Genomic DNA, 22,501 nt, shown 5'->3' with positions numbered 1-22,501 from the left:
CCCTCCAGAGCAGCTCAAAGTCACTAGAAAAACACACACTTAGAGCTCCTGCTATCCTTTTTTTCACCCCCATCTCTAGTGTAACGACAGGCTTATCCTGATTGCTCTCTTGGACTCTGAGTTCCCAGCTGACTGAATCACACCGGCATGAGACAAGGGCCAGCACACCAGGCCAAGTGAACAAGCCTTTCGGGCTGCCTTAGCCACTTCACAGTCTCTGCAGGACTATGCTAACCAGGAGGACTTAGGATAGCTGACCTTTCATTTCCCTCTCAGCATTATCTGTGTTTGCAATATGAATTTCATGTTTGTCAGGACGAGAACCATGCCAGATGTAAAAAGAAGTCTTTTAGCTGAGTCCTGATTTCCTACTTCACTTTTGTGGGTAATGGTTTGCGACCTTTTTGTAGAAAGAAAAATAAGACAAGTGAACCATATTGTCTCGGTCTAACAGATAATATCCTTGTGTCTTGCTAACCTGTGAAAGTTTTACTGTCATTTACTGACCTATGCAGAGAGTCAAGTTGGAAGGTGGTTGGGGCAAGAGGTGCAGGATATGAGTCAGCAGCACCTGCATTAGAGAAGGATGGTGGGGTTTAGTAAACTACACATTTATTTAGGAGGACATCAGTTGACTATGCAAGTCTGATTACAAATCAACTGAGCATATAGGAGTGAATCTGCAGTTAATTCAACTGCTGTGCACAACATTTCTTCCCAGCTGGCCTACGCTAAGAATTACTAGATTCTCAAGACTCTTGCTAATCCTAGAACTTGTGCAGTCTATTTTAACAAATGTAAAATCTGAGGCAGAAACAGCTTGTTCCTAATAACACAATGGGGTGAGGGCCAGTAGCCACGTATCACAAGGCCAAAGTCAAAATGGAGTAAAACAATAGGAAGCAGACACTGAGGAAATAACGTTAACTTTTACTTCTAAAAGAATGAAAACCCCACAACCCTCATGTTTGGTGTTGATAGATGTAAATAATAAACCTAACCAAAAGCATACATGGCCATTACCCGAAAACCTAGAGAGATCAATTGGGTACACTGGATTCCTTCCCCCTTATCTATGAATTGAACTAGAACAAAAATAAAATCAAACCCTGGAAAGCAAGTGTCAGTCCCAGTGTTTACATTCTTACATAGATCAACTACAGATAGCAGGGAACGATTTTTCCCCTTGCTGTCACACACTGCATTTATAAAATGATTGATTAAGTGTTATTGCAAGGGAAAACATATTTTCCATTTTTCAATCAACAGTTTAATCTTAAAATACAGTTCCTATCAAAGGGCAAACTTTTGAAAATTCCCACTTGGGAAAAAAAAGATCCTGGCAAAATATGAGTTTACATACTTCAGGGGAGGGGTTTCTTTCAAGCAACAGCAAGATTTAATCCAGAATGAGATGGTATTTTCACACTCCTACTGATACAGCAGATAGAGTGTTATCTTGTCAGCTTTCCACAGACTTCAGAGAAAGGAACTTTTTAATTTAAGTTCCCCTCAACTCTTCTTTTTAACTGCTTCAACATATCAGCATATCAGTGTTTTTTTTTAATCAAGGCAATTATAAGAAGTTCTTTAAATTTGCTAAAAGTGATTTTAAATGATCCACCAGTATCTTAGCATGCAAAATAGAAAGGTACATATATAGGTCAAATGCACTGTAGACACCACATTTTATCCAAAAGATTATAAAACAAGATTGAACTTGCTCTGCAGAGAAAGTTTAGCTAATCTTTTTGATTCTTCATTTACCCAGGCACCTTCTCAGTGCTTCATTCTATTCATGCAACAGTGTGTCTCAATGCATAAATGAATTACAGAACCAAGACACTCTATTGCCTTCCCTTCATTATGCGTAACTTTGGTCTGTCAGCAATTTGGACGGCCATCTAAGCATACCTTTTCTTACCTAATAGAGCCTCTAGCACATGCCACTTCATACAGAGCTGTCCCTACATCTAAGCCTGATATTTAAAGAATGCATGTAAATACATGCCTGGTTTTCACTTGCATAGTTTTGTTATGTAACAGGACAGCAAACCAGACATCATTTGTGTCTGGGCTTTTTACATGGTTCTTGGTCTCAATTTCTTATTAGGCTGTTTTGTCACAACTCTCTATTGATTGGGGAAACTCCTGTTCCTAGACTTCAATGTGCCTAGCACTTTTTATTTTTAAAAGCAGCCTTGCTAGTTTTATTAGATGGAGAAAGCACAGAATGGGATACATTGTCTTGTACTGGACTTTGAAACCAGATTTCAATGCAAGTAATTAAGTACCTGCTGTGAAGAAAGCCATGGATTAGACCTGCAGATTCCTTTAAATTTACTGATTAGCCAGGAAAGCAAAACAGGCTGTTTAGTAAGAACACCTGAAGATCACAGCACTAAAACACAGTTAGGCATACAAGATACTACAAAACACAGAGAAACACAGAAGTGGTCTTTAGCAGGGGGAAAATACTCTTGATTAAGTAACTGCATCAATCTGCTATAAAGAAAGCCTGCCTACGTCCTTTGAAGAACATGACTGAGCTCAAGGAGAGACTAGAAGGCATTCACATCTTAACCCTACACACATACTTTTACTCTGGAAATTATTTACTCTGGAAATAGTGTAGTTCTAAGGAAGCTTAATCTGAGGTCTAAAGTGCTCAGAACTGAGGAAGAACACAGAAACATCCCAAAGCAAACTCAAATTGCTCAACAGTGAGCTCTAAGATATGTCTGCGAAAGCGACAGTTTGTTGCATAAGCCAATGAATTCCTATTTGCTCCTGCAGTTATACCAGGTTAGCTGTTCTTTTTAAAAGTCACACTACCCAATCCCAGAATAACTTCTATGTACAGAGGATTAAACAAGAGCATCCTTGCTATGGGCTAGTGTACTACTACATACAGACTACAAGATTTTCCAAAAACATGAGCAGTTTTTCAAAAGTACTTGCATTTGGACACAATGCCATCATAAATAAAACTGAAGAGATAATACTGTCACAGGTCCCTACCTTTATTAGGCTAGTGACCTACAAATCTGTCCTGACCTTGCAGGAGAGACCTTCTTTCCAACTGTTCTGTTAAGTGGAAAGGAGTTTTCCCCCCACTTTCTTCAAAGCACTGATAACAGCACTTTTTTCCCCCCCTCACTCTGGCATCATTATTTTAACATGCCACCAATTATGCATGTTAAACAACGCAGGAAGTTATTCAGTGGACTGAGTCTCAAAAGGAACAGAGTGGAGACTTAAGTAAGTCTGGGCACTTCAGATTTTTTTTTCTCCTGGGTTTTGCTTTACCTTTTTGCAAGTGCAATGTGGGTGGAGGGCCAATATTAAAAAGATCAGCTTGTAATAGGGATCAAGCATCAAGTTTTTCTTAACCCATAGCTGCTTACACTGACAACCCAGCGAAGAGAAGAAATAATTTGTTTACTGAGAATACCCTTTACAGGTTAAAGACAATACTGGAGCCACAGGCGCCTCTTCTTGCTGCTGTGTTCTCTTACTCCATAGGCTTCCTAGTTGGAAAAAAGAACCAAGGTAGAGAATGCACATTTGTCAAAGATAGGAACACTTGTAATTTCATTCTTTTAAGTGCTCATTTGTTTTCTTGTTTTTCAATTACAATTTAACCAAATTAAGTGATCCTTTAGAAAGGCAATCTATTAATTAACCCATATTGAGCAGGAGAAGTCATGCCCTTCAAGCACAATCTCAATTTATTAACCAGAAATAGCTCTAGACTGTCAGAGACAAGAAGGGGGGCAGAAGGTTTTTTACATGCAAAATTAGAAGATACACACTCTACCCTGGTTTTAGCTTGTTATCTGAAGGCCATGCAATAAATAATGAATTTAGAGGAGACAAAGAACCATCTTTGTACTTGCTCAAACGTGAAAGACTCATAAAAAATTTATTTGTGGCTAATATTTATGAGTCTGGAGGCCTCAGGACACTGTCCAGTGGAAACAATTTGTGAGTCTACAGTCAAATTAATTCCATATTATTTCTTGGGAATAGAGACGGTAAATAATTGTGCCAGCTATTCCCTGCTTGGAAGGATGATCAAAATTAGACAAAGCATGAATAGGATGAAATAGGATACAGAAGTAGTGACAATAAATACCTTGGGCACTTCTATAGTGCCAGCATTAGATATATACTGAATATTCTTCTCTCCTCCCTCTCCCTGCCCCCCCAACCCCAGTTACAACCAGACATTCATGTGCTGACCATTTTAGTAGTTCATGTAAATGTTGATCACTGCAATGAATTCAACTCTAGCTACAGCAAGTCCTTACAGTTGTTACTACTTGGAGAAAGTCTTAGTATTGCTGTAATATACTGCAAGATTACCTGCTCAATCAGCACTGGTAACTAGCACCATTACCTCTTAATTCCTACCAGGGTGAACACAAGCGTCACAAAATGTATTGGTATTTTTGAGTTTTGCATGGAAGGTTTATTACTCAGCTCTAACTTAATTTTTGTTTGTTTCTTTCTTTCATTTATTTTGGTTTTTTGGTGGTTTGGTGGGTTTTTTTTTGTTTGGTTTGTTTTGGTGGGTTGTTTTTTGTTTGGGTTTTTTTTTTTTTTAGTCCCTTGGCATGGAGAACAAGGGCTAAGAGTTCTAAAGTTAATGGAAAATATCCTTGGAAATAATCACCATTGACATGGCAAGAGAATTATCTCCTGTGAGACAAACAAGTGAGCAGGAGCAAATGTACCATGTAACCCTCCTAGCTTCCCAACTTCTGCAGTATCTGAAAATTAACAGGCAAACAGTAGTTCCAGGATAGGGTGTTGATTTAACAACAGAACACACCTGCCTGTAGAAGAGGACCACTAGAAAACCATCTGACTTAGTTGAATTATATCCTTCCACAAGAGAGACTGCAGGACAACCAGGGGATCGGGCTCAGCCAGCATGAGTTTATGAAAGGGAGGTCCTGCCTCACTAACCTGGTCTCCTTCTATGATAAGGTGACCCGCTTCATGGATGAGGGGAAGGCTGTGGACATTGTCTAATTGGACTTCAGTAAGGCCTTTGACACTGTCTCCCACAGCATTCTCCTGCAGAAGCTGGCTGCTCACGGCTTGGGCAAGTGCACTCTGCACTGGGTTAAAAACTGGCTGCACGGCTGAGCCCAGAGAGTGGTGGTGAATGGAGCCAAATCCACTTAGCAGCCAGTCACGAGTGGTGTTCCCCAGGGCTCAGTGTTGGGGCTAGTCCTGTTCAGTATCTTCACTGATGATCTGGATGAGGGATTGAGTGCACCCTCAGTAAGTTTGCAGATGACACCAAGCTGGGTGGAAGTGTCGATCTTCTGGAGGGTAGGAAGGCCCTACAGAGGGACCTGGACAGGCTGGATCGATGGGCTAGAGCCAAGGGTATGAGATTCAACAAGGCCAAGTGCCAGGTCCTGCACTTGGGTCACAACAACCCCATGCAATGCTACAGGCTGGGGGAGGAGTGGCTGGAGAGCTGCCCAGCAGAGAAGGACATGGGGGTGTTGGTTGACAGCCGGCTGAACATGAGCCAGCAGTGTGCTCAGGTGGCCAAGAAGGCCAACGGCATCCTGGCTTGTATCAGGAATAGTGTGGCCAGCAGGAGCAGGGTGAGGCTGCACCTCAAGTACTGTGTTCAGTTTCGGGCCCCTCACTACAAGGACGACATCGAGGTGCTGGAGCGTATCCAAAGAAGGGCAACGAAGCTGGTGAAGGGTCTAGAGAACAAGACTTATGAGGAGAGGCTGGGGGAGCCGGGGTTGTTTAGTCTGGAGAAGAGGAGGCTGAGGGGAGACCTTATCGCTCTCTACAACTACCTGAAAGGAGGTTGTAACGAGGCGGGGGTCGGACTCTTCTCCCTAGTAACAAGTGATAGGATGAGAGGAAATGGCCTCAAGCTGCGCCAGGGGAAGTTTAGGTTGCATATTAGGAAAAACGTCTTCACCGAAAGGGTTGTCAGGCATTGGAACAGGCTGCCCAGGGAGGTGGTGGAGTCTCCACCCCTGGTGGTATTTTAAAGAAGAGTAGATTTGGTGCTTGAGGATATGGATTAGTGGTGGACTTGGCAGTGGTAGGTTAGCGGTTGGACTCAATGATCTTAAGGGTCTTTTCCAACCTTAGCGATTCTATGATTCTATGACTAGCAAAATACAGCTTAAAATTTATTTAGTTTCCGTAATTTCCTCCTTTGGTCTATGCTATGAACTGAATCTCTCCTTCAATTAGCCTGAAGTAAGAAGAGAGTTCCACAACTTCCGTATCTGGAAATTGGACATTATTGCCCTTGAAAGCAATATAGGTTTTGTAATCAATTTTATTTAGAGAACTTAAGGTCTTATACAGGTAGCACATGGGTTGTGATAAGCCCTAGCAGTGCTGTAAGCTTAAAAAAGTAAATGACAGAGTAATCATCTAGTACACTGGCTGTATCTTTTATAGTCATTTAGTGTCATCATTTCAGTCATTAGCAAGGATGGACCCAACCTTTCATTCAAATTACCCATGTACTTGGGCACCCTGTAAGTCTGGTGACATTATAGACTTTGACATGCTGTCAACATATAAACACCTCCTTCAAACATTTATTTCTCAGCTGATTTGAGAGGCCTGCAAACAGTCCTGGCCAATTGAAACTAAAGCAGTAACGGTTTAGTGTACAAGGATAACATATCTTAACAAAGAACCATCTTTCAAAAATTGGGTATTGGTCAGCTTTAAGATGTCCTAGTCACCCAGTGCAATTTATTCTGCCGCTCCTTTCCCATTCTCCAACATAGAAGTGCTACCATAACCTACAGCAGTAAATGCAAAGAGGATACATTTTTTTCATTACGTCTCATCAGTCCACTCATACAGTTCAGGCATGTCAACAACAGAGGTACATAAAGAAAAAGGGGGAAAAGTTCAAGAAACAGCTAGATGCTTGAAATCTCTTTCCTGATGCCTTGCTGTCATTCTGCAAAGCACTGGTGAAACTTAGCTGGCGCAATTTCTGCAATTCTGGTCATCTGCCTGCAAGAAATGGGAAGGGGCAGACAAGAGCTACAAGAATGAGGAGACTATTATGGGTCAGCCAAGGCAATCTGTATGGCAAAAATAAAGCAATACTATCACTTCTCAGCCTTTATTTTGTACTACATCAGAAACTCTAACATACGACCACAAAAGCTATTTAAACCAAAACCCCGTGTTGGTATAAGAACAAAACAAAAAAGCTGACCTTAAATGAAATTAAGCTATAAATTAAAACAGGTCTCAACCTATGCAACAGTTTTCAATCAAAGCATTCAGCATAGTAGTGTAGATGAACCTCTGTATCCAAACCAAGATCCAGCTTAACAGTGATTGATTTAGTTGATTGTCAATATTTCTAAAATGTGATGTAACAGATAAGATTTTGGATCTGAAATCCTTATTGCAATTATAATGCATCGGGGAGCATATTATTGTCCTACAATAAAATCCTCTCTTAAAAGAGGAGTATTTTTTAAATAGGCAATTTGAGAAATTTTCAGTCAAAAGACACACAAGCATTTTCTACAAAGTCCTCCGTTGTGTATGTGTGTGTTTGTGGAAACCTGTTGTACTCTGCCCAGCTGGGATTTGGATAGTGCTTATTGATTGCACAGTCTGCAACAAGTTCTGTGTTTTGCTTTTTCTCCATCCTCATGGAAACTCTCCATTGCTTTCCCAGACTACCTCTACTGAGGGAATGCCTAAGTCTGAGCTTCAGTTTTCATGCAGAAAATTCAAGAATAAGGCCTCAAAAGGATGTTCAGCCCAAACAAGGTTGGACCTAAGCATATGCCCCTTCCTCCTCACCAAGGCAAGTTGAGGCCAAGGCAGCATTGCTCATTGCTCACGTGACTTGACAGAAAACCTGAGCAGTCAGGCCTTTGGAAATATTTATTGCTGTCCCTGTACCGTAAGCGTGTAATAATGAACTCCCTCATGGCTACATCAGCGGTTTTCATCCTTAGAAATGAAATCAAGCCTCTAAGAGAAAGCACAGAAGAACTTACAGCCACTGCTTGAAATCAAGTAGTCGTAAGCTGCTACATGATGAATTTTGAGGGTTTTTGGCAAATTGAACCATTACAGTTGAATTAAGTTTCCCCTCACTATGAAACCTTGTTGTCCTGCTGCTAACCTTCTCTTTGCCATAACAACCAGCTAACAGCATGCCCTATTAGTTACCTCCCAGACCAGATGTGTGAAGATGACAATTAACGATAAACTATTGTAATGAGAGAATGAATTAATTCTGCAATAAACCTCCAAGTTTTGGAATAGTTTCTATTTTAGGATGAAATGTGAAGTCAAGTGAGACTTAGGTGGTAAGAGCCCATTAAAAAAAAAAATCGTTTGAACAAATGGCTCTACTTCCACTCTGCAGTACAAATAGGTGTTACTGTTTCCTATGGAAAAAAAAGTTCTAATTTGTAGGCATATTAACCTCTTGGAGGCATGTCAATATTTTTACAGCATGCACTGTTGAAGACTTGCTTGTGTATGATGTATAACATGGACAGTTAATTTTCCTATAAGTCATAATTCATAGGACAAACAATGTGAGGGATATTAATGGAAAGAGATCAACAAGGTTATTTCCTTTTTGTGGCTTTCTGCAGAGTTAAATACTAAGTGAAACTCATAATTCAGCAAATTAGTTAACTAGAACTATTTTGCCATTGCAGAATTGAACACTGAAGCCTACCTATTTGTGATACTTGCAGATCCTATGCTTGAATGAACTAATGCTGCTTAACTTCATTTCTCCTTTCCACTTTTGTGCAATGGACATAAACACCAACAGTTTGAAAAAGCAGCTGGATTCTTTGACAGACCATGACTACAGAATTTAACAGTTGATATGGATTCCCCCCCCCATTAATTTCAGGACTAGATTCCAGTTTAATGAACTAGTTAATAAACTATTTTGATGAAAAGCATATTCAGTGCTGTACCAGCATTCCTCTGCTCTTGTGATTAATGCAATTATAGAACTGTTTCCTTTTCACTTTCCCAAGTTCCACATAGACATGTTTTGAAGACAAATTAACTAAAGGTTACTGCTGCATGAGAACTGCAGCTGTTCTGCAGATGCTTAGTGCCCCAACTTTTCTTTGGCCCCCGATTAACTCTCATTCAGAAATAAAACCTATCAGATGATTTCATAGCTTTCATTAATACAGCTTAATTTTGAGGGCTTCTGTGCCAATATGCTTATAAAGCCTTTTCCTTGGTAGGAAAAAAAAAAAAAGTATTTCAACAACTTTTGTGTTGCATCAGCAAAAATTAAGAAGTTGGAATAATCTGTAATAGCAGATTAGGCTTCCTTCCTATCTGAATACATACATGGTGACTAATAGAGCCACCTCCCCTTTAAAAGAGCTTTGGAAAACGCTGTTGTCCCCATTTTAGAGATAAGCAAGTGGAAGCAGAAGAGTCAAGAGTTTAATCAAGCCCTCACACCAGTTGGTGACCTATGTTAGGCAGGGTTAGAACCAAACAGTGTTTACATGAGACTATTGCAACAGAGCTGGTACCGATTGTATAAACAGATGCTAACCCATGCAGCAGTAAGTTTCCAAAATGATATATTTCAGTTTAGCGGCAACTGATTTAATTAGGCTTAAATTAAACCAAAACAATCCTAGTGTCAATAAAAACAGTTTACTGAGTTTAGTTTACTCAATGGGGAGGGGTTGGACCATATCTTTTAAGTGTTGCGATTCCCCCCCCCCCCCCCCCTTATTCAAACAAGGCCTCAAAACCTGGAGCAGCAACCCAGCAATCTAGTTAATCTTTGCAGATTTTCACCCACCCATGAAGCGGTATAAACTGGAATATTTAGACAGAAAAGCCTTGATACTACACAGAAGTAAAAGGGGAAGCTGAGTTTAAAATGAAGCCTCCCCACACCATACTTTCAGTGAATAAGAATAGTTCATTAGGACAAGTAAAACTGCAGGTGATCCAAACTTGAAAGCTTTGCTTAGAGGCCTAAATAAGCTTTCCAACTCAGTGAATGAATTGTAGCATAAAAGAACGCTCCATTAATAAGCATATTATGCTCTCTCCCATTTATAGCCATGCAAAAAATCATGCTTCAGATTAAGAAGTTTACAGAAAGTCACTTTGCTAGAACACCCTAAAAACTGTTTGCAGTTTGTTTCTTAGTACTTAGGACCAAAATGTTACAGGCTTTTGGTTTCGCAAGCATTTTTGTATTTCATCCCCAAATTTCAATACATTAAAGGTCTTGCTTGTCTGAAGGCAAATTAAAAGCTGCTGTCAAAGTGTGCTAGTAAGCATCACACATCTCATTTACTATTTACTGACCTATCTTAAGGAGAAACAAGTTTAAAAAAAAAAAAACAAATGCAGGTCCTGGGAAAACAACTGTTACTTGTCTGCAATTCAGTGAGCTTACACATGCTAGAATAAAAATCCTCTTTGTCACAACAGCATCAAGTCAATGAAACAAAACTAAAAGTGATCAGACTTGGGTGGAGCAGAGTACTACATGTAACAACATTTTTAATCAAGGAGACTTTTGAACTACAGAACTGGAGCAAGAAAAAGTCACACTGTTGGCTATTAACTCTTTGGGGTAGAACCTTTACTAACTCACCTTGTTTGGCCAAACAAACAAAGTTTACAGGGCCAACCAAAAATTTTACCTAACCTCAACCATGCTAATCTCTCTCCCTGTACCTGTCCAGGAGGAGGAGACAAGGCAAGGCAGGCTTCCAACCTCAAGAAGGACAGCATGCTTTGTATGAATAGCAAGGTGATGGCTTTATGTTAAGAGTAGTAACAAGGGAAAACCTTCCACAGAAACACTATTTGCTTTGAGATTTCTGTTACTGTATATTTAGCTTTATCCAGGGCTTAACCTGAAACAAAATATTTTTACACTCAAGACTGATCTTTGATGAGGATTAGGGAAGGAGAGAAGGCTGCTCTGGACAAATGTTTTCAAATATAGATACAGAGATCTGCCAGCACATTTATGGCAGGATAGGAAGAAGCGCGATCAGTAACTAAGATAAGCACGCTGGGAAACAGTCCGATATAGACACCCTCAGACCTGTAATAGACTAGCCAAGTAATGCTATCTTGTTTCTTCTGCTGGCTGACTGAATTAGACTGGTAATAGCATCAGTTTGCTGGTTAGAGCTCCCTATGCTTTAGGATATTCATTAGACTATTTCTTAAAACACAGTTGTGTCAGCATACACACAAACCCCATTTTTGCAGGAATAGTACATCATTAAAAAGCCACACACACCCCCCCATGAACACTACAACACAACCATCTGCTATTTTATTATGTTTAACACTCCATTACTAAGTACACAGAAGGGGCTTTCTTCCCAGGACAGCTTCCAATCAATAACTTCGACAAAAAGCAGAGCAGATAACACTTCAATAATCTTTTCAGTCCCTTACCACATTTAGTTCCTGGGCAAAAACAGATGGTAAAAAAGCCATTGCATGTATCTTTCAGGAAGTGTTTTGAATAAAAGAAAAGGCAAGTTTAGTCAACTGAAAAATCCTTCAACTTCAAGACTACCAGACCATGCACACTTCCAGATTTCATGAAGTTTCCCATGTGTTTGCAGGTCACTCCTAAACATCTAAAGTGAGACAAGTTGAAGGCAGAGAATAATGTACTGCATTGACATGTGGCAGGTAATGAACAGACTCTGTGCCCTGTCACGTCTCAACTGTCCCACCCCTGAGGATGTACAAAAGCCAAACCACTCTATCTTCCTGCTACTGTATTAAAGGAACAAGGGATCAGCTGGCACAAGCACTGTAGTTGCCGCTTTCTGTTTGTCACACTCTTTTCCTTCCTAGCCTGGATTTCCTGCAACTGACATCTCTAACCGTTCGGCAGGCATCTATTACCTTCTTAGAAGCTGAGACAGGAAGCATTTGTACACTGCGAAGTAGAGAACCCCCAAGCTTAAAAGCTGCTCGGCATACAAGATGCTCAGAAAGTCATCAAAACCAGAGAAAAGCTGCAGTGACCTCATATAAGTGAGACTGTTTTCTTAAGAAAGATGCACGGAATTCAGCTGAAAGCACCTAGTCAACGCCTAGCGTGAAACTACTTTATTGCAGTGTATCTCCACTGGGGACAACAACAAGCAGCCAGCTGCGGGGACATCTGTCCAAATAACCAACTGTCTGACTGTAGCAGAGCTGAGTAAGCGTTCTTAAAGCACATGCAAATAAAGCCAAGGCACTCTCAGAGTGTGAACTGTATTTTATTTCTCTTAAACACAAGACAAAGACATCTATGCTCATTTTGTTAATCAAGTTGACAGTTTTAGGACCTTGCAGAGACTACGTAACAACTTCGTGAAAAGGCAGCTAAATTGTGACTGTAGGATAACTAAGAGACTACCTTGAAAATCTAGTATTACTGTAACAAATCACGTAAAGACACAAAGTTAGCTACTGGTTTTGCTGCTACAACAGAAGCAACTTCAAAATTTTTTATTCTTCCTCTTCCTTCTCTTGCCTTCCACCCCAAAAGCCGTAAAAAAATTAAGGCGGAAACACGCAAGTAGTATTTTAAAGGGCAAATTGATAGCGACACAGGTGAAAGCTTTCAGAGTGCACTGATACCAATAATAAAGAGTGATTTTCTAAGCATAGATTCCAGTGCCCTTCAAAAACTCTTGTGCCAACAAGGCAAGCGTTGATTACAGAGCTGCCCTCTGTCATTCTGCAGTCACGTACACACCACTTACACAGGCCTGAAGGTTGAAATTCTAACTTAACTGGCAAGTTATCATAGTTGAACTATTTAACTTGATTTTAACATATTTGCATTAGTCTGTGAAGCTGGTTAGCGGCAACTGTAACAGCTGAGCACATAGGAGGTGAGGGTTCCAGCCAGACTGCTGCAGGAGAAGCCATGGGAGAAGTTGGTACCAGTGAGTGTGATTAGACCCCTTCCCTTCACACAGCTACTTGGCTCCAAACACCTCCCCTGTTTCTTTGATGCCTGGAGGAGGAGACACATCAGCCCTACTTTCCTCATAGGCCAGAGCAAACATACTTAGAGCTGCTGTTTCTCTAGTAAGGGACCACACATCATACTTGAGCAACTTTCCTCCAGAGCTTTTCTACTCCCTTGGAGTAGGTTGGGAGCAGAAAAGAGGAGCAGTGGTATGAGCACTTGGAGGTCACACAGAGAAGTCATCGCTGATGAACTTGGTATTTTAGTCAAGCCACCAAAAAAACTATATCATATCTGACTATGCTTTCCACCTCAGGACCTTCACAACCCTTTGCAGAATTATTTTCGAGTTCTATTAGCTATCACTCATTAGCTGCCATTATCTTACAATCTTATGACTGACTTTGGAGACCAAATTAATGTTAAATCACTGACATCTTTGCTGTTAAGAAGGATCAGAGATCTCTGATAGGTCCAATTGGGACTTTTTTGCACCTGTTGAAATATCAAAGAGACACACAGATCTGGGTTTTGTTTCTCAGCAGTTGAAATCTGCTTACACAATATTTGTAAGATGCCAGCACAGAACAAATTCAGTTTAGTATTTGCCAGCTTACTCAATCATGATCTGCATCTACCTTTCGTTAAGGCAGAAATATAGTCTTACAGATGGGCTGATCTGTAGCAACTGATCCCACAACAGGGGTTAAAAAAATCCCCACAATTAAAAAAAAAAATAAAAGAAATAACTTCCTTACTGATTTGACTGCAAATAGAGCTGCTAGGGCAAGGCATGCCTAGGAGGGATCTCTCCTGCCTACGATTAAGATGTTGGTAAGTACATAACTTAATAACAGTAATCTAAGACCGCTAACAGAAAGACATGACAAAATATGATGGGTGGACACAGAAAATGAACTGCCAGTCTGAAGTTCCCTGCTAAAGAACTTGCTGTTTTAAACAAAAGGTCTAGCAATGCTAGAACCAACAGTGCTGTTGAGGAACCTGAATGAGAACGAAGACAGGAAACAAAGGAAGATGAAGTTATGCCTTCAAGCCTAAGCCATCCATTCAATAAATAGATCTAGCAAAAATGGAGAGTGCATATTGCATGCCAGGTTTTAGGGGCTCAATCTGCCTCTAAGTGTGGCTCTCCTGAGGATATCTGTAGCACCATAAAGAGCTTCAGGTGTGACCACAGTGGTATTTTAATTTAGATTAAAAGTGCAACTCTTCCAGTGGTCCCCTGCTACCATGGGTTTTTTCATACTACAAAGTAGACTCAGAGCTTATGAGCTGAACTCATTCTGAACTAAACAAAACCTAAAGACACACTCCAGGAAGAAATTTAACTACTTGCTCATAGGTGTTCAATCCATAGGATCATACAAGAGTCAGCACAAAACAAAATCCCTGCAAACACAGTCACTGTGATCAGCAGGTCTGTTGCACCAAAGCGCAAAATCGTTCTCACTTGCTCTCCTGCTAATCAGACTATTGACTGCCACTTGCAGTCCAGCTTGTTTCTGGTTGTATGTTACTATGTTGACATCTGCTTGCAGTGTCAGCATGAAATGTGATTGCGCTGAAGGTCAACAGCATTCAGAGAAGAGCAAAACAATTCATTTTGTTTAATTAGTATCAATAGGAAAACGAACAATTTGTTTTGAAAAAGAAAATCTGTACAAAGTCATCATTACACTGTATCTTCACTGGCTACAGACGGTATCTTGCGATAATCATATATACAGTATGAACCAAAGCAGGGGTTCCAAAATCTTTTAGGACAACAAGCTGTTGATAACCTACAAGTGGTCTTGCATACCACGGTCTCTAGAGCAGAGCTTGTCAGAAAAACACACCTAGTAGCAGAACGTAACATGTCAGGTAATACATTCTGTCCTAAAGTAATAACAGAAGGACAACGTACTGCAAGCACTCAGGGATTAAGTTTGTAACAGCAAAAAGGAAAAGCCCATAGGGGGAAAATTAAAACTTCTGATCGACTGCTATTGCTCCATCAGCAGACAAGGTTGCAGTGTATGCATTATCAGCTTTGTTTAACTATGCTCCAAGAAAGTTTAAACAATTTAATGGTTAAACACGGAAAAAGGGAAGAAAAAAAAAAAGAAAAACAATGAACCACCCACAACAGAAAAGCATGCCTGCTTACATATAATTTTGCATGCAGAAGCACACCGATAAAAGCTGTGGACTAACGTATTGACTAACGTATTACTGCCTATCCATGGCTTTTCTCTCCTAATGCTGCAGTGGCAATATCCGTAACTCATTGCTCGAGATGTCACAGAGCACTGCGGAGAGTGGTCCTACATTTTCATCTCAGTTCATCCCTGCTGAACTTAGACGGTCCATAACTAAAGACATGCAATTGAAAAAAAATCTAGCAAAACCTATTTCTCAGGCATAAGCATTAATTTGCACTGTCAAGTTTTTATACAACAGGTCTTAGATGTAGTTGTTAACTTTGCAGTTAAAAGTTTTTTACTGGCAGTCACTTGCCTTTGTCTGATGGCTGCTCAGCTTTGTTCAGCCCATGCAAAACTCTTAAGTCTTAAAAGAGACAGCTCATCCGGCATTCCAACTAAGGAATTCAGTCTCCACCTTGTCTCCCCCACCTTCAACACCTTAGATGGAACAGATCAGAAAGTTAAAGGCTAACCAACCAACCCCTAGTAGTCTAGACCCTCATTTATGCACCTCCTGAAGAACACAGAGGAAGGGAAAGATTATGAAAGGTATGCTCCTATTAACTTTATATTGGAAGATAAATCACTCTACAAAGCATAAGCAAAAGCCATAATCTCTTTATTAAATGTTGAACTAATGAAAAGCATTTAAAACCTAGCTCAAGTTAAGACACCTACAGTTTGCAAACACTCTCAGGAGTACCACACACAGATTTAAACCTTGAGGTACCAGCTTGGAAGTAAAGCATTGAGAGAAACAGTGCTTAGAATCAGAGAACATTTTTAAAGTTTTATTACAAAACTGACAAACTCTAAGAATAAACAAAACTAGAAGCGAACTTCAGCATCCTCAAACACAAACCAGCATCCTGTAAATGCACCTGTCAGTATTTGTGAGCAGAGAAGAGATCCTGGCTTTAGAAAACAGAGGGGAGAAACTACTATTAAGCCACTCAACTGTTGTTTGCTTTAGCATAATCCTCCTGTGTGCCACAAATACCCTAGCAGAAGCTCTCCTTAAAAGTCTTCTAAATGTTTGTTCATAGCACTAGGCTTTAAGTCTAAACATTTAGGTTTCTGAAGTTATCTCTCAGGGCTGTTTAGAGTCTTGTATGCTTTTCAAATAAAGACCTCAATTATTTGTTCTTATACTCAGTATGTCTGTCTGTTGCTCCTAAATGGAGCCAGCAGTTTCTCTCTCCATTTTATTGCTCTGGTTTGAAAGTCACCATTTTCACTCTTCTTCAGATTCTTCCCTTTCTTTTTACCAGCCTTGATGTTTATCAATGGGAAGCATTTAATTTTTTCATGACTGTGGTAGACCAGTAAGAGAGATTTCCCAGTAAGATGTGGCCCAGTGTTGCAAACCTTTGCTCATGTGAATAGTGACATGAGGGTCAAGAAGGTTCCTCCTTGCACGAATAGCTCCTTCACCATTACACTGATGTTTCACAATCAGGATGGAGCAATAAAGAGTAAAAGTAAGGAACTGGAGAAGAGGGAAATGACTGAATTGCCTTATATTTGCTTCCGTCTCCAAAACTCATTCCTACTGCAGGGTAGGTGAAGGTGTCATTTCTGTGGAACTCTGCCTGCTCCCTCTTTCTAAAGAGTTCCAGAACTTCAGGCCACAGCAGCAAGTGGCAAGGACAAGCCATAGACTTATCAGACAGAACTGTTACGCTAATTTTAAGATTCTACAATGCCTATAAATATGGCACAGTTATATCACTATTAAAAATGTTTTATTTTTGCAGATATTCCAGTGTTACATTTCTATTCCAAGGCAACTGTACATAGTGAGGAGAGGTTACAGAGTTCCTTATGTCAATACATGGTTGTGGTTGAGTGTCTTTGGAGGCCTACATAAACTGTCATGTGAAGCATCTCAGCCACATTTTCATTTGAGCAATCAGCTTTACCCAGAAGAGCACAGGCAGGCAGCAACCAGCCCATACGCTGTCCAGAATGAGTCACCTTGAAAAATCAGGGTCTACATAGCATTACTCCAAGAAGAGTTTAAGTACTTTCATTACCCCTTATAGTTGTGATAAGTAATAGGGTACTTACAATAATCAAAAGCAAATGGATTCTTCACATAAGAGACTTCTAAAAGCTGTTTTTAAACAAGGTTATTTTTAGGCATTTCTCAGGACTGGGGAAAAAGGCTTTCTTTCTGGCATATCCTACGATACTCAGTTTGTGAGCTTTCCTGAAGGTGCGTTAAACACATTTTGATAAACATTTCTTGCAGTGTATTTCTACTGTAATGTGTTATAAAAATCTTTATTTCAGAATATAAGCTTGAGACAGTATTTAACCTAATACAGCCCACTTAATCATGTAAAATATTGGCACAGAGATACCAGTCTGTATGTGACTTAAGAATCTGTGCCGATAACCTACTTGTTCTTTTAAGTGGTTAAGATCCCACTACAGATGTAACTTTGCAGCCATTCCACACACAGTTTCCACTGCACTTACAGCTAATGTTAGGCTCAGATGAACATAAGAGCTAACCTGGTGGGGAACAAGGACAGCAGAGAGGTCGGTCTCTGAATAAGTCAGTCCTTGTCACCTTTCAGGCTGCTTCTGGAAACAAAAATAGTATTGTAAGTTCAACTTGAACATTCCTTGGCATCCTTGCATTTTACTAACAACCATTTAAAATTTGTGTGCTTTAAATGGGGATATTAAAAATATCATCAAAGTAGTAATAGCACAAATGAAGTAATAGCAAAGCTCAGTGTGGCTCTACAGAGCCACAAGAGTGTCAGTGGGGACCACAAGCAGAGTGAAGAGAAAATGCCCTAAGATGAAGACTGAAGGCCATTTAAAAAAAAAAAAAAAAAGACACAAGAAGAGAGATTAGTCAAATCATGCAAAATCCCAAGAACAAAGTTCTGTGAGTCTGTGAAAAAGGCTAGAGGAAGAGGCTCAGAACAAAACAGAGGTCGGGGTAGGGAAGGCGGGAAGGATGGAAATGCATGTTTTCAGATCAACAACATTCTAATATATTGCAAGAGAATCAATTTGTAGGTTTAATATGAAAACAGGATGATCAGGGTTTGCTGAAAGCGAACAGATGTTACTAATATTTTAAAGATTCAGTGGAACGCAACAGAAGCAGCATGTATAGTGGCTGAGAAAGGACAACTATGAAGGCTATTTCTGATACACTTTACAGCTCACTCAGGATGAAATCCTGATGCCCTTACATGATTCCCCCCACCCCAGTTTGCTTCAACTAGGCTAGATTTCACCCTGTCATCCTCCTCTGTAAGAAATGCCACTCCCCTTCTCCCCATCACTTCTCGTATAGAAGTTGAGTAAGAACAGGAACAAAACTACAATTCTGGAGGAAAGCAGTCAGTGAAGTTTCCAGTTACCAGTAGGAGTGAAGTGAGAGCAAGACTTAGATTTTAACTAACTTGAGCTTAAGACGACAACAAAGTATCTATGAGATCATCAGACCAGCAAGAATGGACACAGAAAGTAAGGTATGACTGGAAGTAGTACAGAGGCAAAACTTAAATCACACTAATATGAGATTATCACAGGGCGCTAACGCACACTGAAGAGGGAAGGCCCTCCACATTGGTTTGAGTATCTCTCCACAGCCCAAATATTTTGTTCTGGCCATAGTTTGCCTTATCCTACTTTTTTTCCTCCTCGCTGCTTCTGCACCCATCCCCATTCGACAGTGTGCTCTAGTGTACAGTCCATTCTAATGAAATACCGAATCAATTTTTTGTTGTTGTTTTGTATTTTAAGAAAAATCTTTCTGCCACTTCAGGATTGTCATAAGGATCATGGGAAAAACAAGCCCAACTAATAATTTCCTCATACCAAGCTGAATTTCATCCTAAATTGAGCCAGAATCTGCATTGTGTCTGCAGCAAGTTCAGCACGCCAGGCTTAACGCACATCCCAGTCCAAATAAGTTTTTTTTCTTGAGGATGTTAAAACAGGTTTGGGATATAACCTGGAGTAAGATTTTAATAAGATTCCAGAACAGCAAAAGTATACTCAAAAAAACATAGTGTGTCTTTCATTTTGCAACATCCCTTTAGAGTTTCAAGCCTCCATTCACCGGTTCCACTGTACACCACAAAAACAGATTTAATAGGGTACTAAGATGGTAACGATATGGACACTACCACCAGAAAGCTCTATCTGAAGCAGACAGAAAGCAGCCACCAACTGAAGGAAGAAAACATAAACCACAAACTTTTAGGATCAAGAACCATATCATCTTCTAAGCCTGCACGGTATTGATTACACCAATAGAGCTAATGAGCCTTTTTCCCAGTCTCGTGTATTTTAGCATTTTAGTAGGCATTTAGTGAATTTAAAATTAAAACAATAATAATTTAAAAAATCCAAAACACAATGACCAGAAAATCTAGTCAATATAATCATTTCTGAAATAAAGTCCCCAATGACTCATTCTCACCGTTGCAGCCCCACATATCCGGGCAGCCTACGTTTCATGGTTCACTATTGCTTGCCACCACATTTTAATGGATACCACATCCATAAAAAGGCACTACCCAAGTTTATACCGCTCTGTGGTTTAATACATGCGATTGATTAATAATTAGCTTTGAAGAGGCATTCCGCCAGATGGGCAAGATAGGACGATTACCAACTCCTTACGGCTTGGGAACAAGTCATTCTCCTCAACTAACAGCATAAGAGTGGCAAGCATCCCTCCGTGCGAGCCGTTCAGCCTTTTCCTCAGTTACCCCGACTGACCTCGGGACCCCCGGACACGTTTTGCTCACAACGAGAGCATTCAGTACGGGGGGGGGGGGGGGGGGTGGTGGCGCGGGGGGGAAGAGAGGAGGGGAAGGAAATCAGACCAAACAGAAGAGGATCAAGACGCTTGGCTTCACCTTCCCTTCCTCATAACACAACATCCATTGAGGCAGAAAAACCCACACCGGGTGCTAAAACAAGAGCTGCATTCACGGCTAGCTGGGTTTAGCAGCGGGCGGGCTCGCGGGAGCGCACTCCGTGCGTGAGCTGCTCCGGCCCCCAGGGCCAGCCGCTGACACCGAACTCACCCCCGAAATCCTCTGCCACTTGGGGGGGGAGGGGGGGCGGGGAAGAAGGAGGGGGAGGAAACACGGCCCCATTTAATCACTCCATCATTAAGCAGTTAGGAATGATTAAGAGCTTTCCCCGCGCTCCCGCTCGAGGGGCAGTTTTTAGGCACCGGGCTTTGTGAGGACGCAGCTACGCTCGGGTTTTCCCGGGGAGCCGGCTGGCCTTCCAGCCCGGCAGCACTCCTCCCCCTCCCGCTCTCCCTCCCGCCCAAAGGCGCGGTATTTTCCGCTCTGGGGCGCCCGACAGCACCTGCTGCTGCCGTCGCCGCCCACCCGCCCCCCGCCGCCCGCACCCCCTGGCCCCGGCACCCCCCGCCCCGGCGGCGCCCGCTGTACCTGCAGGATCTTGTCCAGCCCCTCTTGGCCCAGACAAGGGAACTGCTTGAGCAGCTCCGTCTTCTGTCGCTTGTAGTCGTCGGTAGCCGAGCGCCAGTGCGGCTCCTCCAGCACCTCGAAGATCGCCGCCCCAATGGACAGGTAGAAGATGATGGCCGAGGTCAGCAAGGGGCCCCTGTCCACCATGGTGCCGGCGGGAGGGCGGAGCGCGGCGGGCGGGCTGGGGCGGCTACCCCGCGATGCGGCCGTGGGTGCCCGAAGCCGCCCTGTCCTTCTGACACCTCTGTCTTTCCCCGCCGTCCGCCGTGCTCCTCTCCCGGCCTCTGCCGCGTTCTCTTAGAGTCTTCACACTCCCCTCCCACTCTCTTCTCCTCCTCCCTTCCCTCCCTCCTCCGCTCTGCTCCGCTCCCCCCGGCTGCCTCCTTCCCCCGTTTTCTCCCCTCCCTCCTCAGCAGCGATTTGAATTTGGTGCCCTCCCGCTTCCTCCCCCCAACCTCCCGCGCATGCGGGACTGCCGCCGGGGGAAAGGCCAGCGGGGCGCCCGGGGGTGCTCCCGGCCCCGCGACCGCCGTGAGGGGCGGCCGGAACCCCGCGGCGCGGGAGAGCTGCCGTGGGGTCTGACCATGGCCACCGCCTGCCCGTGAGGGGCCGCCTGGGGGAAGGGGAGCGGGGCCCCCACCTCCCCTCTTCCCGCCCTGCCCGCGCGGCCGTTGGGAGCGGCGTGGGGGCCGCTGAGGTGAGCCGGACCCCGGGCGCCTTCCCCCGAGCGGGTGTGGTCCCTGAGCCCAGAGCTGTGCTCTCCCCTCCGTATTTCTCCGTGAGTCAAGGGAGGAAGGGGTAACGTCCCTCGATTTTACTTTACTTTTTTCCCTCGTGCTGCCAGGTTCAGCGGATTTTCTGGCTTTTGACGCTGGAAGGCGGTGAAACGAGAGCTGCCTCTCCCGGCTCCAGCAAAGCAGAGGGGGAAGGCGAGCAGGAGAAAATAAGGGGGGCTGCCGGCAGGGTTCAGCCCTGCCCCGGGACGTTGTCTACCTATTACAGGTCCTTCACAGCAGGAACTGAATCTCCCTTCATACGTGTGCTTTGTACATTCAATAAATAAATGCTCCTATACGCACCCGTGTGCGAGCCTGTGAGTTTGGAAGCAAGGGAGAGACCCAAGCTAGCGATTTTTCCGCAAGATGCTCAAAACCTCATCTGGGCAGAAGCTCTTGATGCTCACAAAGCCCTTCCTGGGAGTGTGTGCTCCTCTATGTTCACACTTCAAGGCAGAAGGAAGGCAGCCCAACCGATTTGAATGAATGGGGCTGGCAACGGGGTTAAATAATTCGGGAAGGAGCAAGTCAGTAACAGTTATGGGAGATGTGTTATGCACCGTGACAAAGGGCTCATAGTGTGGGTGTAGTTCATCTTAGAAACACCGTGTTTGTGGGGATAACTTTATTTTCTGCCTTCTTCAGCCTCCCCCCCATGCCCCCCCAACAGGAAGAAAACACTCAGAAGTAGTCCGTATCAACTGCATCAACACTAAGGATTTTGGGAGGCATAGGTATGTTAGCTGGAGTCCACACACCGAAGGGCTGAGATGAGGCAGCTAAAATTTCTCATGCAGACATAGTTGAAATGGGAGGGAGGAGAATGGGAAAAAGGAAATGAGTAGAAAATACGCAACAGAGTATGAGAAAACAAAAAGGAGAGCATGTGGACCGCAAAGGAACTGCCTTGATTAGGAGGTATCCAGGCACCTATCTGTAAAGCTTTGAATCATGCCCAATGGATGTTCTTGTGAGATTGCCCACAGAAAATTACACAGCCCTTATGCAGTCCTTCCTACTAATGTG

The 22,501-nt window shown here is 42.5% G+C and overlaps 1 protein-coding gene and 1 long non-coding RNA gene across 2 annotated transcripts in view; one reads left to right on the top strand and one right to left on the bottom strand.

The window, feature by feature from the left end:
- The window catches only part of KCNK5 (potassium two pore domain channel subfamily K member 5), a 36,456-nt gene extending 15,397 nt beyond the window's left edge, over positions 1–21,059 (bottom strand). Inside the window, exon 1 of the mRNA XM_075089139.1 lies at positions 20,661–21,059. Coding sequence (XP_074945240.1) covers positions 20,661–20,846 — 186 coding nt within the window. The 5' untranslated portion in view covers positions 20,847–21,059. The remainder of the gene's footprint in view (positions 1–20,660) is intronic.
- Positions 20,730–21,777, top strand: LOC142055331 (uncharacterized). Its single transcript, XR_012659900.1, has 2 exons — positions 20,730–20,820; positions 21,544–21,777. It is a non-coding gene; the product is annotated as an uncharacterized LOC142055331 (long non-coding RNA).
- Positions 21,778–22,501: the final 724 nt, after the last annotated feature.

The sequence above is a fragment of the Phalacrocorax aristotelis genome, chromosome 3 (assembly GCF_949628215.1).
Source record: "Phalacrocorax aristotelis chromosome 3, bGulAri2.1, whole genome shotgun sequence".
Taxonomy (NCBI): Eukaryota; Metazoa; Chordata; class Aves; order Suliformes; family Phalacrocoracidae; genus Phalacrocorax; species Phalacrocorax aristotelis.
The sequence above is the reverse complement of the archived record's forward strand: the minus strand, read 5'-3'. Positions and strand labels throughout refer to the sequence as shown.